The sequence below is a fragment of the Helobdella robusta genome (assembly GCF_000326865.2).
Source record: "Helobdella robusta unplaced genomic scaffold HELROscaffold_92, whole genome shotgun sequence".
Lineage (NCBI taxonomy): Eukaryota > Metazoa > Annelida > Clitellata > Rhynchobdellida > Glossiphoniidae > Helobdella > Helobdella robusta.
This window is the reverse complement of record NW_008705527.1, coordinates 187,920-207,524: the sequence shown is the minus strand read 5'-3', so window position 1 is coordinate 207,524 and position 19,605 is coordinate 187,920. Positions and strand designations below refer to the sequence as shown.

At 31.2% G+C, this 19,605-nt stretch overlaps 2 protein-coding genes across 2 annotated transcripts in view; one reads left to right on the top strand and one right to left on the bottom strand.

Moving 5' to 3' along the window:
* Positions 1-1,722: 1,722 nt before the first annotated feature.
* HELRODRAFT_182764 (hypothetical protein) lies at positions 1,723-2,553 on the bottom strand (the record flags this gene model as incomplete). Its single annotated transcript, XM_009033492.1, has 2 exons — positions 1,723-1,943; positions 2,448-2,553. The coding sequence occupies 2 exons, from the start codon at positions 2,551-2,553 to the stop codon at positions 1,723-1,725; spliced, it is 327 nt and encodes a 108-aa protein (XP_009031740.1).
* Positions 2,554-10,863: 8,310 nt separating this feature from the next.
* Positions 10,864-19,605, top strand: part of HELRODRAFT_182763 (hypothetical protein) — a gene marked incomplete at both ends in the record, with an annotated part of 28,460 nt that continues 19,718 nt past the window's right edge. Inside the window, 3 exons of the mRNA XM_009033491.1 lie at positions 10,864-11,633; positions 13,416-14,434; positions 18,763-18,836. Of these exons, the coding sequence (XP_009031739.1) occupies positions 10,864-11,633; positions 13,416-14,434; positions 18,763-18,836 (1,863 nt within the window). The remainder of the gene's footprint in view (positions 11,634-13,415; positions 14,435-18,762; positions 18,837-19,605) is intronic.

The following is a 19,605-nucleotide window of genomic DNA, read 5'->3' as shown; positions in this document are numbered from 1 at the left end:
AACGCATCTACACACACACACACACACACACACACACACACACACACACACACACACACACACACAAACACACTCACACACTGACAATGTAACGACGAAAAAAAGACAGTCTCCTAAATTCAATTATCCTGCTCTTCTGTACCCGCACAGCTCATATCATACAGTGCTTCTTTCCTTAGTATATATACTGTATACGTGCATCTTCTTCAGCTGTGCACTCTGAGCGCGTGTACGTATGTAGTGGCAGACCTATGGGAGAGATGGGAGATGACCCGCCCGTGGTGAGCCGTATTTGTATTAAAAGTCAGTAAAACTCAGTCTTTGCTCAGAAAATGCACCATTTTAGTGAATTTTGGCCACACTTTCACAAATCTTCTTTAATTTCAACATTTTCAAACCCCCCCGTCAAAATTGTTTAAATCCGCCACTGTATGTATGCATATTTAACGGAAAAATAATTTATTCAAATTATATTTTATTAAAAATCCCATTTTTTGGTTGGGGTCACGATCCACTGGAATGCAGTTTAAAATGTACTGATACTTCATTTAATATAGTAACAGTTTTTTGAGAGTTGAATGGTTTGATAGAAACTTATAATGATAATAATATCTGACATAACATTTGAAAATGAATGAACATTTTTACTAGAAGGTTAAATGAGAATTTAATGATTCTATTTTAAAATCTTCGGACTTTAAATCAGATTATATTGAACAATTAACTATGAAAATAACGATTTCTGAACAAAAAAATAAATTTTATTCGTTCATTTTTAACACGTCTATCAATGAATAAATCAATGAATTGGCAACAAAATGCACTAGTCTTTCTTTTCTCCCTCACACACACACACACACACACACACACACACACACACACACACACACACACACACACACACACACACACACACACACACACACACACACACACACATGTACTACAACGTTAACAAGTTGATAATTAACTAATGACTTCAAGTAATCTAATATTGACATTGAGTATTTAGAACGTATTATTACTCATGACGAAAAGATATAAGTGTCATTCAAGTTTCTGAGTAGTAATAACACACTAACACGCACACGAAGAAGCACACACACATCACGCACGCACGCACACATACCCAACAGAAAACAGTATAGCGAAAGATAAAAGTAACCAAACTTAATACTACATAATTACTGTACTGCATCAATTACTAATCACTAACACTAATCACTACTACATTCATATTTTTTTACAAATCTTAATCATCTGACAGAGAGGTCTGACTAACAAAACACACACACACACACACACACACACACACACACGCACAATGCACTAGACAGGCAGGGATCTTCTTGCATTTGAAGCCAGTTAGTTAACCATTACGCCGTCTAGCCAGCCATACGTATAATTTACATTACCCATGCTACATACACATACCAAACCATACTTTAAACAGTAATTGATACGCCAAGAAATTGAAAATAATAAAACCGGGATAGTAAAATTAATTGTTCTTAACAATATTATTAAAATAAAAAATACATATATATAATTCTTTTAACCGATCAAATCTCATTTAACAAAAGAAAAATATTTTGAATTTTTTCTGGAGGAACAGAACCAAAAAAACTTTTTATTCCTTCTTCCAACTTTCGATTCTAAACCTAAAAAAGCTACCCATCATTTTTTCCAAATTTCGATTCTAAACCTAAAAAAAACTCTCCATTATTTCTTCCAACTTTCGATTCTATCAATACCCCTCTGTGTAACACTATCTCCCTGTTTTCTAAGGAAGAAGCCACTCGACACGGAGAGCCCTAGAGCCACGAAAGTAGCGATCACCATAATGGCACTCGACTTCACTCTGAACATGTCGTGAGCTTTTTTCATCTGTGTCTGACTGTTATTTTCAATACTATTTGTAATACATTTCACAAAAAAATAATCTGGTGCACCAATTTAGAAGTAAACTATTATTACCATTTGAGTATTATTAAATATTAATATTAATAAATTAGTATTGCTAAGTAAGAGTTAAGAAAAGAAGAGAAAAACTGATTGTGAATTGTATTTTTCACTAATCATTCATTGGAAATAAAAAAAAACAGCATGAAAAATATATGTAATCATAAAAAGAGAAAATTAATAAAAAAATAAGAAAAAGCAATAATAATAATAATTATAAATGATTTCCTGACCTGACTTGCTCGGGTACTTGCTCTATAGACGGATAGAATTTGGTCCAAACTAAAATTTTCTTCTGAAAACTGGATGGTGTAACACTGTCTGCTAAAAAAAAAGTTGAAAAAATTTAACACCCCCCCGCCTTATAATTTTAAATAAAATTAATATTTTATTTATAATATAATTATTTTCCTAAAATCATTTCATTAAAAACGGACACCAAACAAATAATTTATCAACACGTAAACAGAATAACCATAACTTACTGTATCTGGTGGCTGAAAACATGAAAGTGGCTTTTTTAATGTTGTTGAAGTAGTTCAGAGCTGACCTTTGAAGAATGCTCCTTACTGCAAGAGAGACCATCTTCATCTTTTAAATGAAATTATATATTAATTATTATTACATATAACTATTAATTAATTATTATAAAATAAACAAATGTTTGTTATAAATATCCAAGCTAGCTAGAAACAGGAAAATTTGATCAAATAGATGAAATGAACTCGGCTACATACAAATCAAAATTATTTAATTTAACTGCTAACAACTGGAAGTTAACAAGGAGAGCATCAACTCATTTATATTGAAAACAGAAATGAACTAGATGATATGGAATGAACATTTAACACTCCCAAAAGAACATATAGGCACACATAAAGACGGACCACAAACACTCATACACACATACTCAATTAAACACACGCACACATACATACATACATACATACATAAAATATATAATACAATTATGTATGTATGCAGACAGCTAAGTGCTAGTCTAGGTACCAAAACTAAACCCTGAATAATTCATCCATTCACTGAACAAACATGCATGCATGCACTCAAACATGTTGGCAGCATACAAGACACCAGACTAACATCAGTATGTATGCAATACACACACATACAAACAAGCTTACAGCCAGACACACAGACAAACTAAACCACTGAATGAATGTAAATGTTATGTACTGAAATGAACTTTCTTACAGTGTAGTGTAGTAGAACCTAGATTTTATAGACAAATACAGACAAAACATCAGCAATACAAAACACACTTAACTAATATATGCTTATTAAGTATGGCCAGTTCGCCATCACTTTCTGACATTATCATTATGTAAAAAAATTATTTTATTTTTTGTTGAGTTTTTAATCTTTTTCTGTCAATGGATCAAAATGACATGAAAAATCACCAAAAAATACTTGTAAAATACCTTCTAATATCAGAATTCTTGGTCAATCGTATGTTCTTTCACTAAACTATCGAAAACTCTCGCGAATTATAATATTTATTCAACAAAATAACCAAAACTTGGAACAAAAACTAGGTAAAATAGGTTAAAAATATGGTGAACAAAAAGTGAACTCCGTTACAACACTGTCATTAATTTTTCAGTAGCCCTTGTAATGCCAAGGTTGTAGAATAATTTGAGAAAAACTCATTTTAAAGAAATAAATAACATTTAAGTAAAATTTCTTATAAACAATCTAAACGTCACTTAATTTACATTTATATAATTTAACCATTTGAGCCGCCAAATTTGTCCAATTTTTTATATATTTGATAAAATGACATCATGTTTATATATAGAATCTAGTTAGTATATTTGAGGCATACAAACAAGTCATCATAACGATGATGTTTCAATCTTCGTTTTCAATAATTCTAATAATAATATACAAATAATTTTCTTCAAAATTTGAACTTCATCCTTAACCACGAGCCTTACTTTTCATTTTTACTAAATCAAATCATCAAAATGTAAAAAAGACAAATTTGAGATAGATTTTTGTAAGTTTTAATACATTTTATCAAGACAAAACTGCACCAAGCATCATTCAACTTTTGCACTTTTTTTTCTGAGCTACACACGCACTTCAAAAAGAATTAACACCAATATTGAAATTCTATAATTTTCTGTAAAATATTATGAAATAATAATTACAAATTATTTCTTGACTGGAGCCTCTTCCACGGCTTTCTTCCCTCCAAACATTTTCTTCAATGCAAACAAACCAAACAGGACTCCATATGTGGTGACCACATACTTTGAAAATAATTGTGATTAAATAATAAATAATTTAAAAAATATTTATAAAAGATAATGCAAAAAAGAAAAACAGATTTGCATTAGAAGGAAAAAAGAAATACACACACACACACACACACACACACACACACCCACATATATATATATATATATATACAACTAACTAACATTAAACCTTCCTCTGAGGGTATAGGAATTGTAGTATTTTCTCCAGCCTTTAAAATTATAGTTGGGGTCATTTTCAGACACGAAACCACCCGACATGATTGATTGGTTAGTTGGATGTGTCGTCTGTTAGTTTTTAAAATCTGAAAAATATATTTAATTAGAATGATAATTATGAAAATAAATGATGAAAAAATAATAAAAATATGAATAAATAGAATCAATGATATTGATATCATTGATATGATAAAGAAGATAGACTATAATTTATAATATTTACTATGATATAATTAATATACAATTTAATGAATTTATACATCTCATACCTACACTTTTCACTTAAAAATCACAGGTGATTGTTTAAAAAAACTACTTTGCTTGCTACTGAGTTGAAATGTTTTGAGGATGTTTTTCATTTAGAATATGCATCTTTTTCCCCATAGCTATCCATAGCTAGCTATAACTTTTGTCATAGTATCATAGTATCATAGTCTATTCTATACCTTTTATAACTACTATTACTATGAGATAAAAATTTTTGTCCCTGATGGTTGGTCCCTAGTTTATATGTGGACAATTGGAATACTATACAACACTTATATTGTATACTATAGTATAGAATTATTATTATCATTTTATTTTATTATTATATATTTATTAATAATATTAATATATAACAAAATAATATATTATATAAAAATCGAAAATGTCATTCATACAACATGTCATACTACTACAACTACTCCAAAAATGTATTTATCTTGTTTTGAGTTGGGCGATAACATAATATACAATAAATTTCAAGTCAAACGGGCGGAAAATAGCGAATAAATAAACATAATTAGCAAAAAATTACTTTAAAAAGTTCACACTAAATACTAAATAATATTTATAACACACAACATTTTTAAACATATAAAACAAACGGTAACCTTGGACGAAATTGAAAAAAATAAAAACCAACGAACTTTTACTTTTGTAAATTTACCCAAAGACGTTTTACAACAATCATTTTTTTTATAAGATAATAATAAAAATAAATATAATAATAAAATGCAAGTTTAATTTAATATAAATAAGATGTATTCTTTATAAGGTATTCTTTATATATACTAATAAAAAATTCTACATTATGGGCTTTAATATTATATCAATATTATATGAATAAGTAGTACTCTGGCATATCTAGGAGGCAGTGTTGTTATTAAATGTCAGTAAAACTGTTTTTTCAACAACAATATTTATCATTTTTAGTTTTTAGACCCGAAAAGTTATCATTGTGAATATCTTGGGTATGTGGTGCTGGTATAGTGTTAATGGAAACCTCGAGTTTTTTATATATAGTGTCTAGGATAAACTGAAAAGTTATCATTATGTATAACTGTACTTGCGCTATATTTCGATTTTTTGGAAATTGGCTTTGATATGGTAAATTAAGCTGGTAGTTTTTTTTTAATAGATTCATGCAGAATCTAAGATGACCAAGGCGAGACTATGACCTCCATTTGTGAACAATATTCTTATTAAAATTCAGTAAAATTTAGTTTTTAGTCAAAAATTGACGAGATAAACCCCGAAAACGATCGCTAGTCTAATTTTAGCCACACTAGTACCAATTTGGAAACTTTCTTGGCCCCCCCCAATCAAATTTCAAACGTTAAGTTTCTTTAAAACTTCGGCACACTCGATAAAGTTGTCTAAATTGAAATATGAAGTTTTTCGTTTTTATCTGTTTGTTAGAATGACTGATTGACTGATTGACTGATTGATTGATTGATTGGTTGGTTGGTTGATTGATTGATTGATTGATTGATTGATTGATTGATTGATTGATTGATTGATTGATTGATTGATTGATTGATTGATTGATTGACAAACACTGGTCTTACGCACAATCGTACAAGCAAAAGTAATAATAATAATAATAATAATAATAATAATAATAATATAATATTAATAATAATAACATCAATAACACATTGCGACGTTTATTTTATATTTTGATTGATTTGATTTGATTGATAGCCGGATGGTAGCAGAGGAACAAGACGAGAAATAAAAACAATTTTCAATAAATATAATGATAATAATAACAAGTTATAACCGTAATCAGAAAAACAGAACGTAAACAATTTTTTCTGCCTTCTCCGCATCTTCTTTCTTTATTTCATCATCATCATCATCATCATCATCATCATCATCATCATCATCATCATCATCATCATCATCACCATCACAATCATCATCATAATCGTCATTCTCATGGCTGTCGTCAATTTCATCATTATCATCATCGTTCTGCTTACGATCATCTTTATCTTCTACCATTCACCATCATCATCGTCATTTTCATCATCGTCATCGTCGCAAAAATATTTGTAAACAGAGTATGTTATTTTTGGACCAAAACACCCACTGATTATTTGGCACCGCCCACGTACTTCCGGTTTAAGCGTGACGTCACGAAATTATGCGCATGAGCACGCGTCGGAAGGTAGGAAGGTAGGCAGGCAGCTGATGCTATGTTGATGATGGCAATGTATGTATGTATGTATTCATGTATGTTTGTTTGTTTGTATGTATGTATGTTTGTATGTATGTATGTTTGTATGCATACATGTATGTATGCATGTATGCGCGTTTATACACATTTGTGAGTCTATCTAGACATTTTGTACGCTTGTATGTATGTACGTATGTATGGATGTATATGTGTGCATGTATGCTTGCTTATTTGGGTATGTATGTGTGTATGTGTATGTATGCTTGCATATTTGTATGCTCGTTTATACACATTTGTGAGTCTATCTATACATTTTGTACCCATTTTTTGTATTTATGTTTCTGTGTAAGCATATAATAAAGTAAGAATGTATGTGCATGTGTATATGTGTGTTTATTTATACAACATATGTTTATATTTGTGTGCGTGTGTGTGCGTTTGTACTGTTTGTACTGCTCTGTTTTGATTGATTTGTATCTTATACGCTGTTGCTTTCTCTCTCTCTCGCTCTCTCTCTCTCTCTCGCTCTCTCTCTCTATTGCTCTATCTCAGTCTTTCTCTCGCTATTTTAAATAGCTCTTCATCATTATTTATCATGACCATTCTCTCTATCTCTCACTCTTTTTTCCCATCTTTCTCTCTCTCTCTCTCTCTCTCTCTCTCTCTCTCTCTCTCTCTCTATCTTTTCTCTCTCTCTCTCGCTCAAACATTTTTTTCTTGTCCCTTCACTTTACGTAAACAATATGTAAACAATATATATATATTATATGTATGTATATACATACACATACATATATACATAAATTATGCAAATGATTATGCGAAGGATATAAATAAATCAGCTGGTATTTCCACATTTAGATAGGCTGGGGAAAGTAAAGGACCTTGCTTCTAAGCAATACTATATATATATATATATATATATATATATATATATATATATATATATATATATATATATATATAGTTTTTAAGAACTTTTCTTAAAAACTGTATCGAATATGGTCTAAATTCTAATATATATATATATATATATATATATATATATATATATATATATATATATATGTGTGTGTGTGTGTGTGCGTGCGTGCGTGTGTGTGTGTGTGTCCATATACACGTACGCTGAATGCTAATATAAACGATGACATAAGGCGACGGCGGTAGAACTATCCAAATCCGAGAAATTATGATACGATGAAAGGTAGAATATTTTTTCAACTTTTAATCACTAGATCATTATAATTACGTAAATTATGACTATAATTTGTTATAATTATTCATAATAAAGTGCTTTATGTGCTGGTTTTACTCGGTTGGTTGCGAGATTGTAGGGGATTTAACGCTGAAAAAAGTGTTTTTCCTAACATATGGCCAGGATTTGAACGGTGCAGAGGCCATTTTTAAGCAGAAATGATAGTATGCTATTGATGGTTTTATCCGAGTGAATGGAATCTGAATCAAATTGTGAGTTTTGCTAAATATTAATACAATTATTTTTAGTAGTAATTGATTTTTATTACTGATAAACGTTTATTTGTTGGTCTTTCGTTCGAATTTTAAGCCATATAGCTAGCATTCGCACAGAGCTTAGCCTTTCTGTAATGTGTTAAAGGCAATATAAAACTGCTCATAATAATAAAATTACTTATATATTTCTATACTTATTTATTTTGTTATTTATTTATTTATTTATTTATTCAACATTTTAATGCTATTCGATTAACTTGTTTTAAAGGTATAGCATATTATTATTATTATCATCATCATCATCATAAGTACGTTGAAAGTTTATTATAATTGCTTATCATTGATATTATTATAATTACAATAGATATTATTATTATTTTCATATTATAATTATCTAAATTTTAATTGCGTTTATCTACAAACCAATTATAAACCTAACTGCCTTGCTATCGTTAATAATATTAATATATATAATTATAATAATAAAAAAAATGATAATAAGAATAATTATAATAATAATAATAATAATTATTATTATTATTGTTTGTTATCACTTGATATAATTTGAAAAAATGTTAATTGAGGGGCGTCGTTTCCATCCTTTGTTTTGCCATCCGACAAATATTTGAAAATAATTGTCATTATCAGTTATTATCTTATTATAAAAATTATTATGAATAATAGTAGTAATGGTAATAGTAGTGGTAGCAGCAGCAGCAGCAGCAGCAGTAGTAGTAGTAGTATCACATTTTTAATCGTGGTAGTTGTATTATTAGCATTATGCAGCCATCATCATTATCTCGATTTTTTTAGCCATCAGCAAACTTATAATCCTCATCATCCTCATCATCATCACCAACCAACACCAACAACATCATCTTCTTCTTCATCATCATTCCTATCATCATCATCGTCGTCGTCATCGTCATAACTGTAACCATAGTTAACATCTGTCAGATATTCGTTGAAAATTTTCAAGCATATATTTATGTGTACTAATATGTGTGTGTGAGTGTGTGTGTGAGTGTGTGTTTGTGTGTGTTTGTGTGTGTGAGTGTGGTGTGCGTGTGTGAGTAGCGTCTCCTACAAACGTTCAAATATATTATTATACTATCAGACTTTCTTGTGGTGTGAAGTGCAAAATTTGAGGTGTGACGAAATAGTTTCATGTAAACCATATCGTATCGGCTGCAACTTTCTCTTTTCTAAATATTATTATTGTGGGTAATTTTTTATTAATGGTTTATTCGGCGAACAGAACACCTAACTGCTAGCTTGTATAGTTTCCCATCAAAAATGCCCTTGACATAATAATCAACACCGTTTGTCACTCCTAGCAACTCCATTAAAAATACCTAAACACATGTTAAAGTCATTGTTGAAAATTTGCACTCCGAATGCACCGTTCTACAGCCCCAATGGGAAACTATACAAGCAGATAGACAGAGTAGCCATGGGCTCACCTCTAGCTGTTCTTTTTGCCAACTTCTATATTGGTCATACGGAAGAATCAACTTTTCAAGATAATCCTCATCTCAAACTTCACATATATGCAGGATACGTTGATGTCTTTATATCATATGAAGATCCTAATAAAGTTAATAAACTACTCACTGCTCTCAACAAATCCAAAGTAAATTTCACCATCGAGCACGAGAATGATGAATCCCCACTCTTTCTTGATGGCTTTGTCACCCGCAATGAACATAACTTCGAAACTGCAGTCTACGTAAAACTACAAATAAAGGCATTCGCTTCAATGGAAAAAACGAATGCACTTAGCAATTTAAAATCAGTACAACAAGAACATTCACTCATCGACAACCGAAAAACGTGATGCGGTATTGAAAAAAGTTACAAATCTCTTGGTGCACAGTGGATACTGCACAACAATGACTGAGAATATAATTAAAAATAAATTACAACAACTTAACAGCCCACAGCACAATAATCCCAAAACACTGACATTATCTTTTATTGTAAGGATCATATGAACACCGACTACAAAACGAACGAATCCGTCCTAAAACAAATCATTATAAAAATATCAAACCGACTAACCCTTCCGACAAAATAGAACTACCAATTTTTATAGAACAAGTACAACACGCAATCAATTAAAATTAAAACAAATTGTTTGAAAAAAAAATCAATTGAGCAGGGCTTAACGATCCAAGGTAATAATTAATTTTCAATTGCGCGGACTATAACATCAGCTGTTGCTTCTTACTTTTTTTCTTACTTCTACTTATTTCTCTCTCTCTCTCTCTCTCTTTCCTCTCTTTTCTTATTTTGTTCTTTTTCGTTTTTCTCTCTGCTTTTCTCTATGCGTTTCTGCTTTTTTCTCCATTTTTATCTTTCTTTCAATCTATCTCTACTTTTGATATATTTTTTAATTATTCATAGTAAAAACTTTTTACTATTTGACCGCAGTAACTTTTAGTTTTCATTTTCAGAAATAATTAACAGAGCCAACATACATCAATGATGTCATCTGTTGATGTTGAAACTGCTGCTGATAACAACAACAATAACAACAACAACAACAACATTGATGACAACAACAGCACTGAAAATGACATCAACGTTAACAATACTAACCATGTAAACAACAATTTCAGCAACAAGGAAGATGATGAAAACCACAACAACACTGAAAATTGCATCAAAACCCCTGACAACAACAATAACAACATCGACAATAATAATAACTTTGACACCGATAGTATTAATGACATCAACAGCAACAACAACATTAACATAAATAATAATAATAACTTTTCAAATACTACTGCTATAAAAACAAAAGCTTCTAACGAAATAATTTTTTTTCATACCTATCCTACAAATGCTACTAGTACTATTACTACTGCTGCTACTACTACTACCACTACTACTGCTATTACTACTACTACTGCTGCTGCTACTACTACTACTTTTTCTGCAGTAACTGCAGTTGCTGCAGTTACTGCTACAACTGCTGCTATAAGGGCTACGACTGCTACTGCTACTAACTCTTCGACTGATGGCGTTGCTTCTACTACTACTGCTTATAAAAATGATGGTGATAATGATGATGATAATGGTGATGACGCTGACGCTGACGATGACGATGATGATGACGTTTTTCTTGAAAATCCAAAGACACCAGATCAGATCAAAGAATCAACAAAACCATACGACCAATCTGCTTCCAAAAAACCAGAAGTATCACTATCAAAAAAACCATTAGTATCATTATCACTACAGCCATTGTCGTTATCATCATCACGACCGCCGTCATCATCATCATCATCATCAAAAAAATTGACCCTGCAATCATTATCGTTATCGCAGACAATAACAACTTCTACTACAACGACTACTACTACTACTACTACAAATTCTGCTGGTGTCGCTACTACTTCAACTGCTGCTGCTATTATTACTGCAGCACCATCATTATCATCATCATCATCGTCGTCAACATCATCATCTAAAGCATCGTTATCCCTATTACCAGAGCCATTATCATTGCCATCAGCAACAACAACAATAACATTAGCAACAACAACAGCAGAATTCTCATCAACAGCAACAACAAATACATCATCATCATCATCATCAAAAACAACAGCAGATACATCATCATCTTCAACAACAAATACATTATCAACAACAACAACAACAAATACATCATCATCAGCAGCAGCAACAACAACAACATCCGCAACAGCAACAACAGTAACAGCCCCAAGAAAATTAATTTTTGAAAAGATAAACATCGCCAATTACAACATAGATGAAATTATCAATAACAACAACGACAGCAGCAGCAGCAACAACAACAACAACAATAATAATAATAATAATGATAATAATGACAATAGTGATGATGATAATGATTACGAAGACGACGATGATGATAAATATGACAATAGAAACAAAAACATTTTTATTATCGTTGATAACGATACATCTAACGACAACGACATTTGTGTCGCTACTACTACTATTACTACTACTACTACTACTGCTGCTGCTGCCACCACTACTACTACTGCTGCTACCACTACTATTACTACTACTGCTACAACTGCTGCCACTACTACTACTACTACTGCTACTGCTGCTGCCACTACTACTACTACTGCTACAACTGCCACTACTACTACTACAACTACTACTACTAATAATAATAATGATAATAATAATAATGATAATAATAAAACTAATATTGATACTTGGAAATCTATATCTAAAAATATTGATGACGATGATGATGATGACGACGACGACGACGAAAATAATAATAATAATAATAATTATAAAGCCGATGATGATGAAGATGATGATGATGTCAAAACTAACACCACTTCTGGACAAACAATAGTTGACAAAGATGTTGTTACTAAAAGTAAAGACGACGATGACGACGATGATAATGACGATGGAAATTATGGTAATGATGGCGGATTTGATGATGATAATGATGAAGACGATGACGGTGGCGCTGATGATAATGATGGCGAGAGTTCAGAGATATGTTCTTCTAAGAATAAAAGCGAGTCGAAAATTCGAAGGAATTCAAATTCGAATGAGAGAAATATAAATTTACTTGACGACAACCACAACGGCATTGATAATGACGTAGACGATGACGATGACAATCAACAGACACAACAACATCAGCAGCAGCAGCAGCAACAACAACAACAACAGCAGCGACAAAGATGTCAGATACAGTTAAAAAGTCTTTGCCATACCGAAAACTTACAACAACAATATCAACAACATCAACAGCAACAATATAAACAACAACAACAACATCAACAACAACAAACAAATCATCGCCGTCATCAATTTTTCATTCTGCAACAACCACACCACCACCACCAACAACAACAACAACAACAAAATCATTACCATCACCATCAACAAAATCATTATCAAACCCACCACCAACAACAACAACAACAATCACATTATCATCATCACCAACAGCAACAGCATCATCATCATCAACACCAGCAGCATCATCATCATCATCACCACCGTAGCGAGTCATCAGGAAGTGAATTCAAGTTCATCACGGATGGAAAAAACTCCCTGGAACTGGCAGACGACATGTTTGTCACTGTTGGCAAATCCCGTGATCCGAGGTTTTCCGACTCGTCATCGTCGTCGCCGTCGCTCAGCAGGAGAGTGCAGAAGATTAAGAACGTTCGCGAACGTCCTAGAACATTCCAGGAAGACGCCGTGGACCCTTCCGGAAGTCGTCCCATTTCCGCCGCACGAGCCAATGATAATGCAGAAATGATTGACAGCGAAAACAACAACAACAACAGCAATAGTAATAATAATAATAACAACAACATCAACAACAACAACAATAGTAATAATAGCAACAACAACGACAACAAAAACATCAACGTTGATAGCAAAAACAATGTCAGTAACATCCAAAATAGCAATGTTGATAACATTGACAACATCAGCAACAACAACAACAACAACAACAATAATAATAATAATAATAACAACAACAACATTGTTAACACTACCACCAGCAGCAGCGTTAATGCCAGCAACGCCAAGAAACAACTGAAACTTGATCTTATCTCAAACAACAACAACAACAACAATACAAAAAACAACATAAGTAAAAAAATATCTTTAAAAAACAACACGGAATACAATAACAACAACAACAACAATAATAACAACAATAACCTCAATACGGTCAACAAAAAATCATCATCAGCCTCGCAAAAACCATCAACAACAACACCACCACTAACAACAACATTAATGTTTGCATCAACAACAACAACATCCTACTCATCGTCATCAATAATGACGTCACCGCCAACCACAAACAGCGACAAGCCACCACCACTATCTTGCACGTGCCACGCCTTGGTCACGTGCGATGATGATGAAATCAAAATGGCGGACGTTGACGTCACTAATGACGTAAGCAACGAACAACATCAACAACAGTATGTTGTTAATGTTCATGTCAATTCTGGGGAGACTTTTTCAGTCTGTGTCAGTGAGCAAGTTCAGCTGATCCAAGGTTGTTGTTGGTGCCCTTTTTTTATATTGTTTTTGTTGTTGTTGTTGTTTTTGTTGTTGCTGCTTATATTGTTGTTGTTTATGCTGTTGTTGTTTGTTTGATTTTCTGTTGTTTTTTTGTGTGATAACGTTCTAAGAAATTGACTCATTCAAAAAAAAATCAAAAATATTTAAAAAAGTTCTCTTTTTGAAAATTATTGCTGAAGAAAAATTTGTATGATCGGGATTAACTCTATTCGTCGTTATCATCATCATCACCATCGTCATCATCACCATCATCGTCATCATCATCGCCATCATCGTCATCATCCTCATTGTCAACGTATCAAGTTATCAAGTTATCAGCATATACAGACCATTACGCGAAAGAAACCACTGTCAATTTTGTAAGGAACTCGTTCTTATTTTTTCTTGAAATTTTACTTAACCAATTTGATCTGATGATTCAATAGACGGACAGGACTAAGCAGAAAGGAAGCACTTAGCACACACACAGAATAGAAAAACCTTAAAGTTTACCTATAGAAGAGCTGATGATGACTAAAATCGAAATATGGCCAACACGTTTCATCATGAACACCAGCGATTTTCTTATTAATCTCGATAAAATTGATAATAATTATAAAATCACTGTTAGATATACGGAAAAGCTTAACCTTAAACTTTCAAAAGATAAAAATTTGATAGATTTCACCAAATTTTGCATCAATTATGGTCTTCCAGCCATATATGTATATACAAACTTATGAACTTGTATAGCATTGAACTAGCATTCGTGCATTTTGATAAGTAACATATCGTTAGTAATTGTTAATATAAATATATGCAATATACGTATGTATGCATGCATGCATGCATGCATATATGTATGTATGTATGTTTGTTTGTTTGTATGTATGTATATGTATGTATGTACGCATGTATGTATGGGATATAACCATAAAAGATGGATCAATAGCGCATAAGCTAGTTTATTATTACTATTAGGACTACGTAAGTTGGTTATTGTTGTTGTTGTTTTTAGTTTATTATGGATACTATAAATAATAATAGTAATAAGAATAACAATAAATAATTATGAATTATAATAATAGTTATAAATAATTAAAGGAGTGATAATAATAACTTAGTTATAATTTAAAATATTAATTTAATTAATTGAATGGATTCACAAATATACAGTACACACATACACTAGTATACAAATAATTAGAACGATGCAATGATGCTAGCTGATCAAACAATTTCTCGTATGCACATATTTAATTTTAAATAAAATTTTTATTTGGCAATTTCTTAATTCTTAATTAATTAAATATGTGACAAATGAATACTTAGTTATACTTACAATTAGCTGTATTAAATATTTTCAAAATACTACTGCTACTACTTCTGCTGCTACTACTACTACTGCTGCTGCTACTACTACTACTACTACTACTACTACTACTACTACTACTACTACTACTACTACAACTATTACTACTATTATTTATATTGTCACCAGATTCGCTATAACTGCTACTGAAACTACTATAACTAATACTGCTATGGATATTACAGCTACTACTACTACTACTACTACTACTACTACTGCTGCTGCTGCTGTTGTCGGTACTACTCCTACTTCTACTAGATTTTGTGGTTAAAAAGAAGAAAAATAATTTGCGTTTCGTCAAATTTGAATAAATGCAAATGTTTTGACTTTATTATTATTAGTTGTTTATTATTATTATTAACAGTTTATTATTATTACTATTATTATTTATTATTATTATTATTATTATTATTATTATCGTTACTATCATTACTATGATTAGTGTTATGCTAATAAATAAATTAATAATCGATATCTCATTTAACCACGCGTCAGAAAATAACGCAATGATGTAGATAAAATTAGAACGGACATACAAAAAAACAAACAAACAAACAAACGTACAAACATACAAACAAACAAACATACATAAAAACATACATACATATAAACAAGCATACATACAAACATACATACATACAAACGTTCACATACATACGTACGTACACATATAATACAACCTATTTAATGTGTACACTATGTATATCATAATTACTTTAAGTACTTGTAAAAGTTTTATATTCCTTATAGCGATAAAGATACATGTTTACTTGATAGAAGTACACTATCCAGTAAAACTATAACATGAAGGAGTTAATAATATAACACTATAATGAAACATTTTTAAAGTACCACTCTAAATGCTAATACCATATTTAACAATACCTCTGGTATAGATAGTTGCTTGAGACAGTACCACTAAGTAATATTACTCAAGCCATAATTTACTGTACCTATAAATAACATATAATGTGTACTATATTCATCGAGGAACAAGATACTAGTAATAATAATAGTAATAATAATAATAATAATAATTATAGCAATAATAATAATAATAATTATCACAGTAATAATAATAATAATATATGTAGTATCGCTGACAGCTCTGGCATTCTAGAAGGTTTGTTTTTATTTATAGATTACTACTTGCCTGTAATTATAATGTAATTATGATTATAATTAATATTATTATTTATATCGTTATTATTGTTGAAATTATTATTATTTTTGTTGTTGTCGTTTTTATTCTCAACTATTGTACGTAATAATTACATAATTGCTAAGATTATGTTTATAATAATAATAATAATAATAATAATAATTATTATTATTATTCATCTTCTTCTTCCCATATTATTATTTTTATTATTATTATTATTATTATTCGTATTATTATTATTATGAGAATTTTTTACAACCGAATTCATGTTAACGATTACGACGAAAAACTTAATGTGTTAATACACTACACACGCCACACACACACGCACACACCACACACGCACACACACATATATATATATACACATACACACATAAACATTTACGCATAAACATATACATACAACACACACGTATAAAAATACAATACAAATACAGTCAAATGCATCTAGATATAATGGGAAGTTGATGTTGTTGACGACAAACTTTATGTTCAGTTGACACACACACACACACACGCACAAACACACATAAACAGACATACACACACACACACACGCACAAACACACATAAACAGACATACACACACACACACAAACACACACATACACAAACACAAACATGAAAATTTAAACCGTATCTTTGTATTTTTATATTGACGACATCTTTTCAATGTATTGTTTGAAACGCATAACAGAATATCCAGTCTAGAAGTGAAAATAATAATTCAAAAAAAAAATAATAAAATAAAAATAATAATAACGATAATAATCTTAGAAATAATTATAATTAAAATGTAATTTAGAAAAATTATCTTTTCAGCTTAATCACGTCAAGTAGCTTAGTAAGAGATGATGTGGCAGACGATAAAGAATTTTGTGTGGAGTTTTTACTCTAAGTATGCCCGTGCGTGTTTTACCGTAGATAAACTTTTGATGTTGTTGATGTTGTTTTTGTTGTTGATGTTGGTGGTGGTGATATTGTTGTTGATGTTGTTGTTGTTTATGTTGGTGGTGTTGTTGATGTTGTTGTTGTTTATGTTGGTGATGGTGTTGTTGTTGTTGATGTTGGTGTTGTTGGTGTTGTTGTTGTTGATGTTGTTGTTGTTATTTTTACTATATGACGTTGCTGGCGAAGATTTTTGTCATTGTTATCTGTTCTTAATAAATCCTATGTCTAAAAATTATGCTGATCTTGTGTGTGTGTGTGTGTGTGTGTGTGTGTGTGTGTGTGTGTGTGTGTGTGTGTGTGTTGACAAATTGACAAATCAGATTATGATAATGATGCTGACAAAATTAGATAAGAATAATAATGATGATGATGATGGTGACGATAACGATGATGATGATGATGACGGGGATGATGATGATGATGATGATGACAGGATGCTAATGACAAAATCGTTAACTCTATCATTAAGAACGATTATAATGTTTACGATAGGTGATGACGATGATGATGACGATGACGACGATGATGATGGCAAAGAGAAAATGTAAAGATAAATGTAAACAATGATCTGCTAAGCGCATGAGCGTATCATTAACTGAAAACACGCACACACGCACACACATACATACACACATACACACACACATACACACACACATACACACACACATACACACACACATACACACACACATACATCACACACACACACACACATACATACATACATACACACACACACATATACATACGCACACTCACACACACACGTACGTACATACATACAATATTATCCTTTAAAGACAGAACTTTTCGTAATTAAACATTTTTTCAGTTTTCTATTTAAAAAGATACAAAGAGTTACATTCTTTAATTTCTTCTGGAATTCTTTCCCATATTCATGGACAGGTGTGTTTCAGACTCACCCAGAGTGTATGTGTGTGTGAGAGAGAGTACATACACACATACACACACACACACACACACACACACTACACACGCATACACACACACACAAATGCGTGTATCTAGGCTAGAATTCATCTTTTGGATATATTTTATCTTGGTTATTATTCCCATTTTGTTGCTATGGTTGTTGTTGTTATTGCTGTAATAATTGTAATTATTTTTAATAGTATTAGAAGTAATTACCGTAATCAATATGAATACATTAATCACGTGATGTAATAATAACAATAATAATAATAATAATAACAAAACCGCAAAAGATAAAAATACATCTTTCGAATGAGTCATACACCAGTTAAGTTGTCCATTAATAAATTCAAAAGGGAGATGTTGATGTTGTTGTTGATGTTGATGTTGTTGTTGTTATTGTTGTTGATGATGATGTTGTTGTTATTGTTGTTGACGTTAATGCTGTTGATGTTAGAGTTCTTGTTGTCGTTGTTGTGTTTGTCTTTGTTGTTGTTGATATTGTTGTTGATGTTGTTGTTGATGTTGCTGTTGTCGTTGATGTTGTTGAAGATGATGTTGTTGTTATTGTGGTTAGTATTTTTGCTGCACAATTTTTATGTTTATGCAATTTAGATGACTACTTTATATGCAATGTTTTCATCATTCATCCTAGTTTCATTTGATCTATTCTTCTTTTGCACGCACACACACACACACACACACACACACACACACACACACACACACACACACACACCCT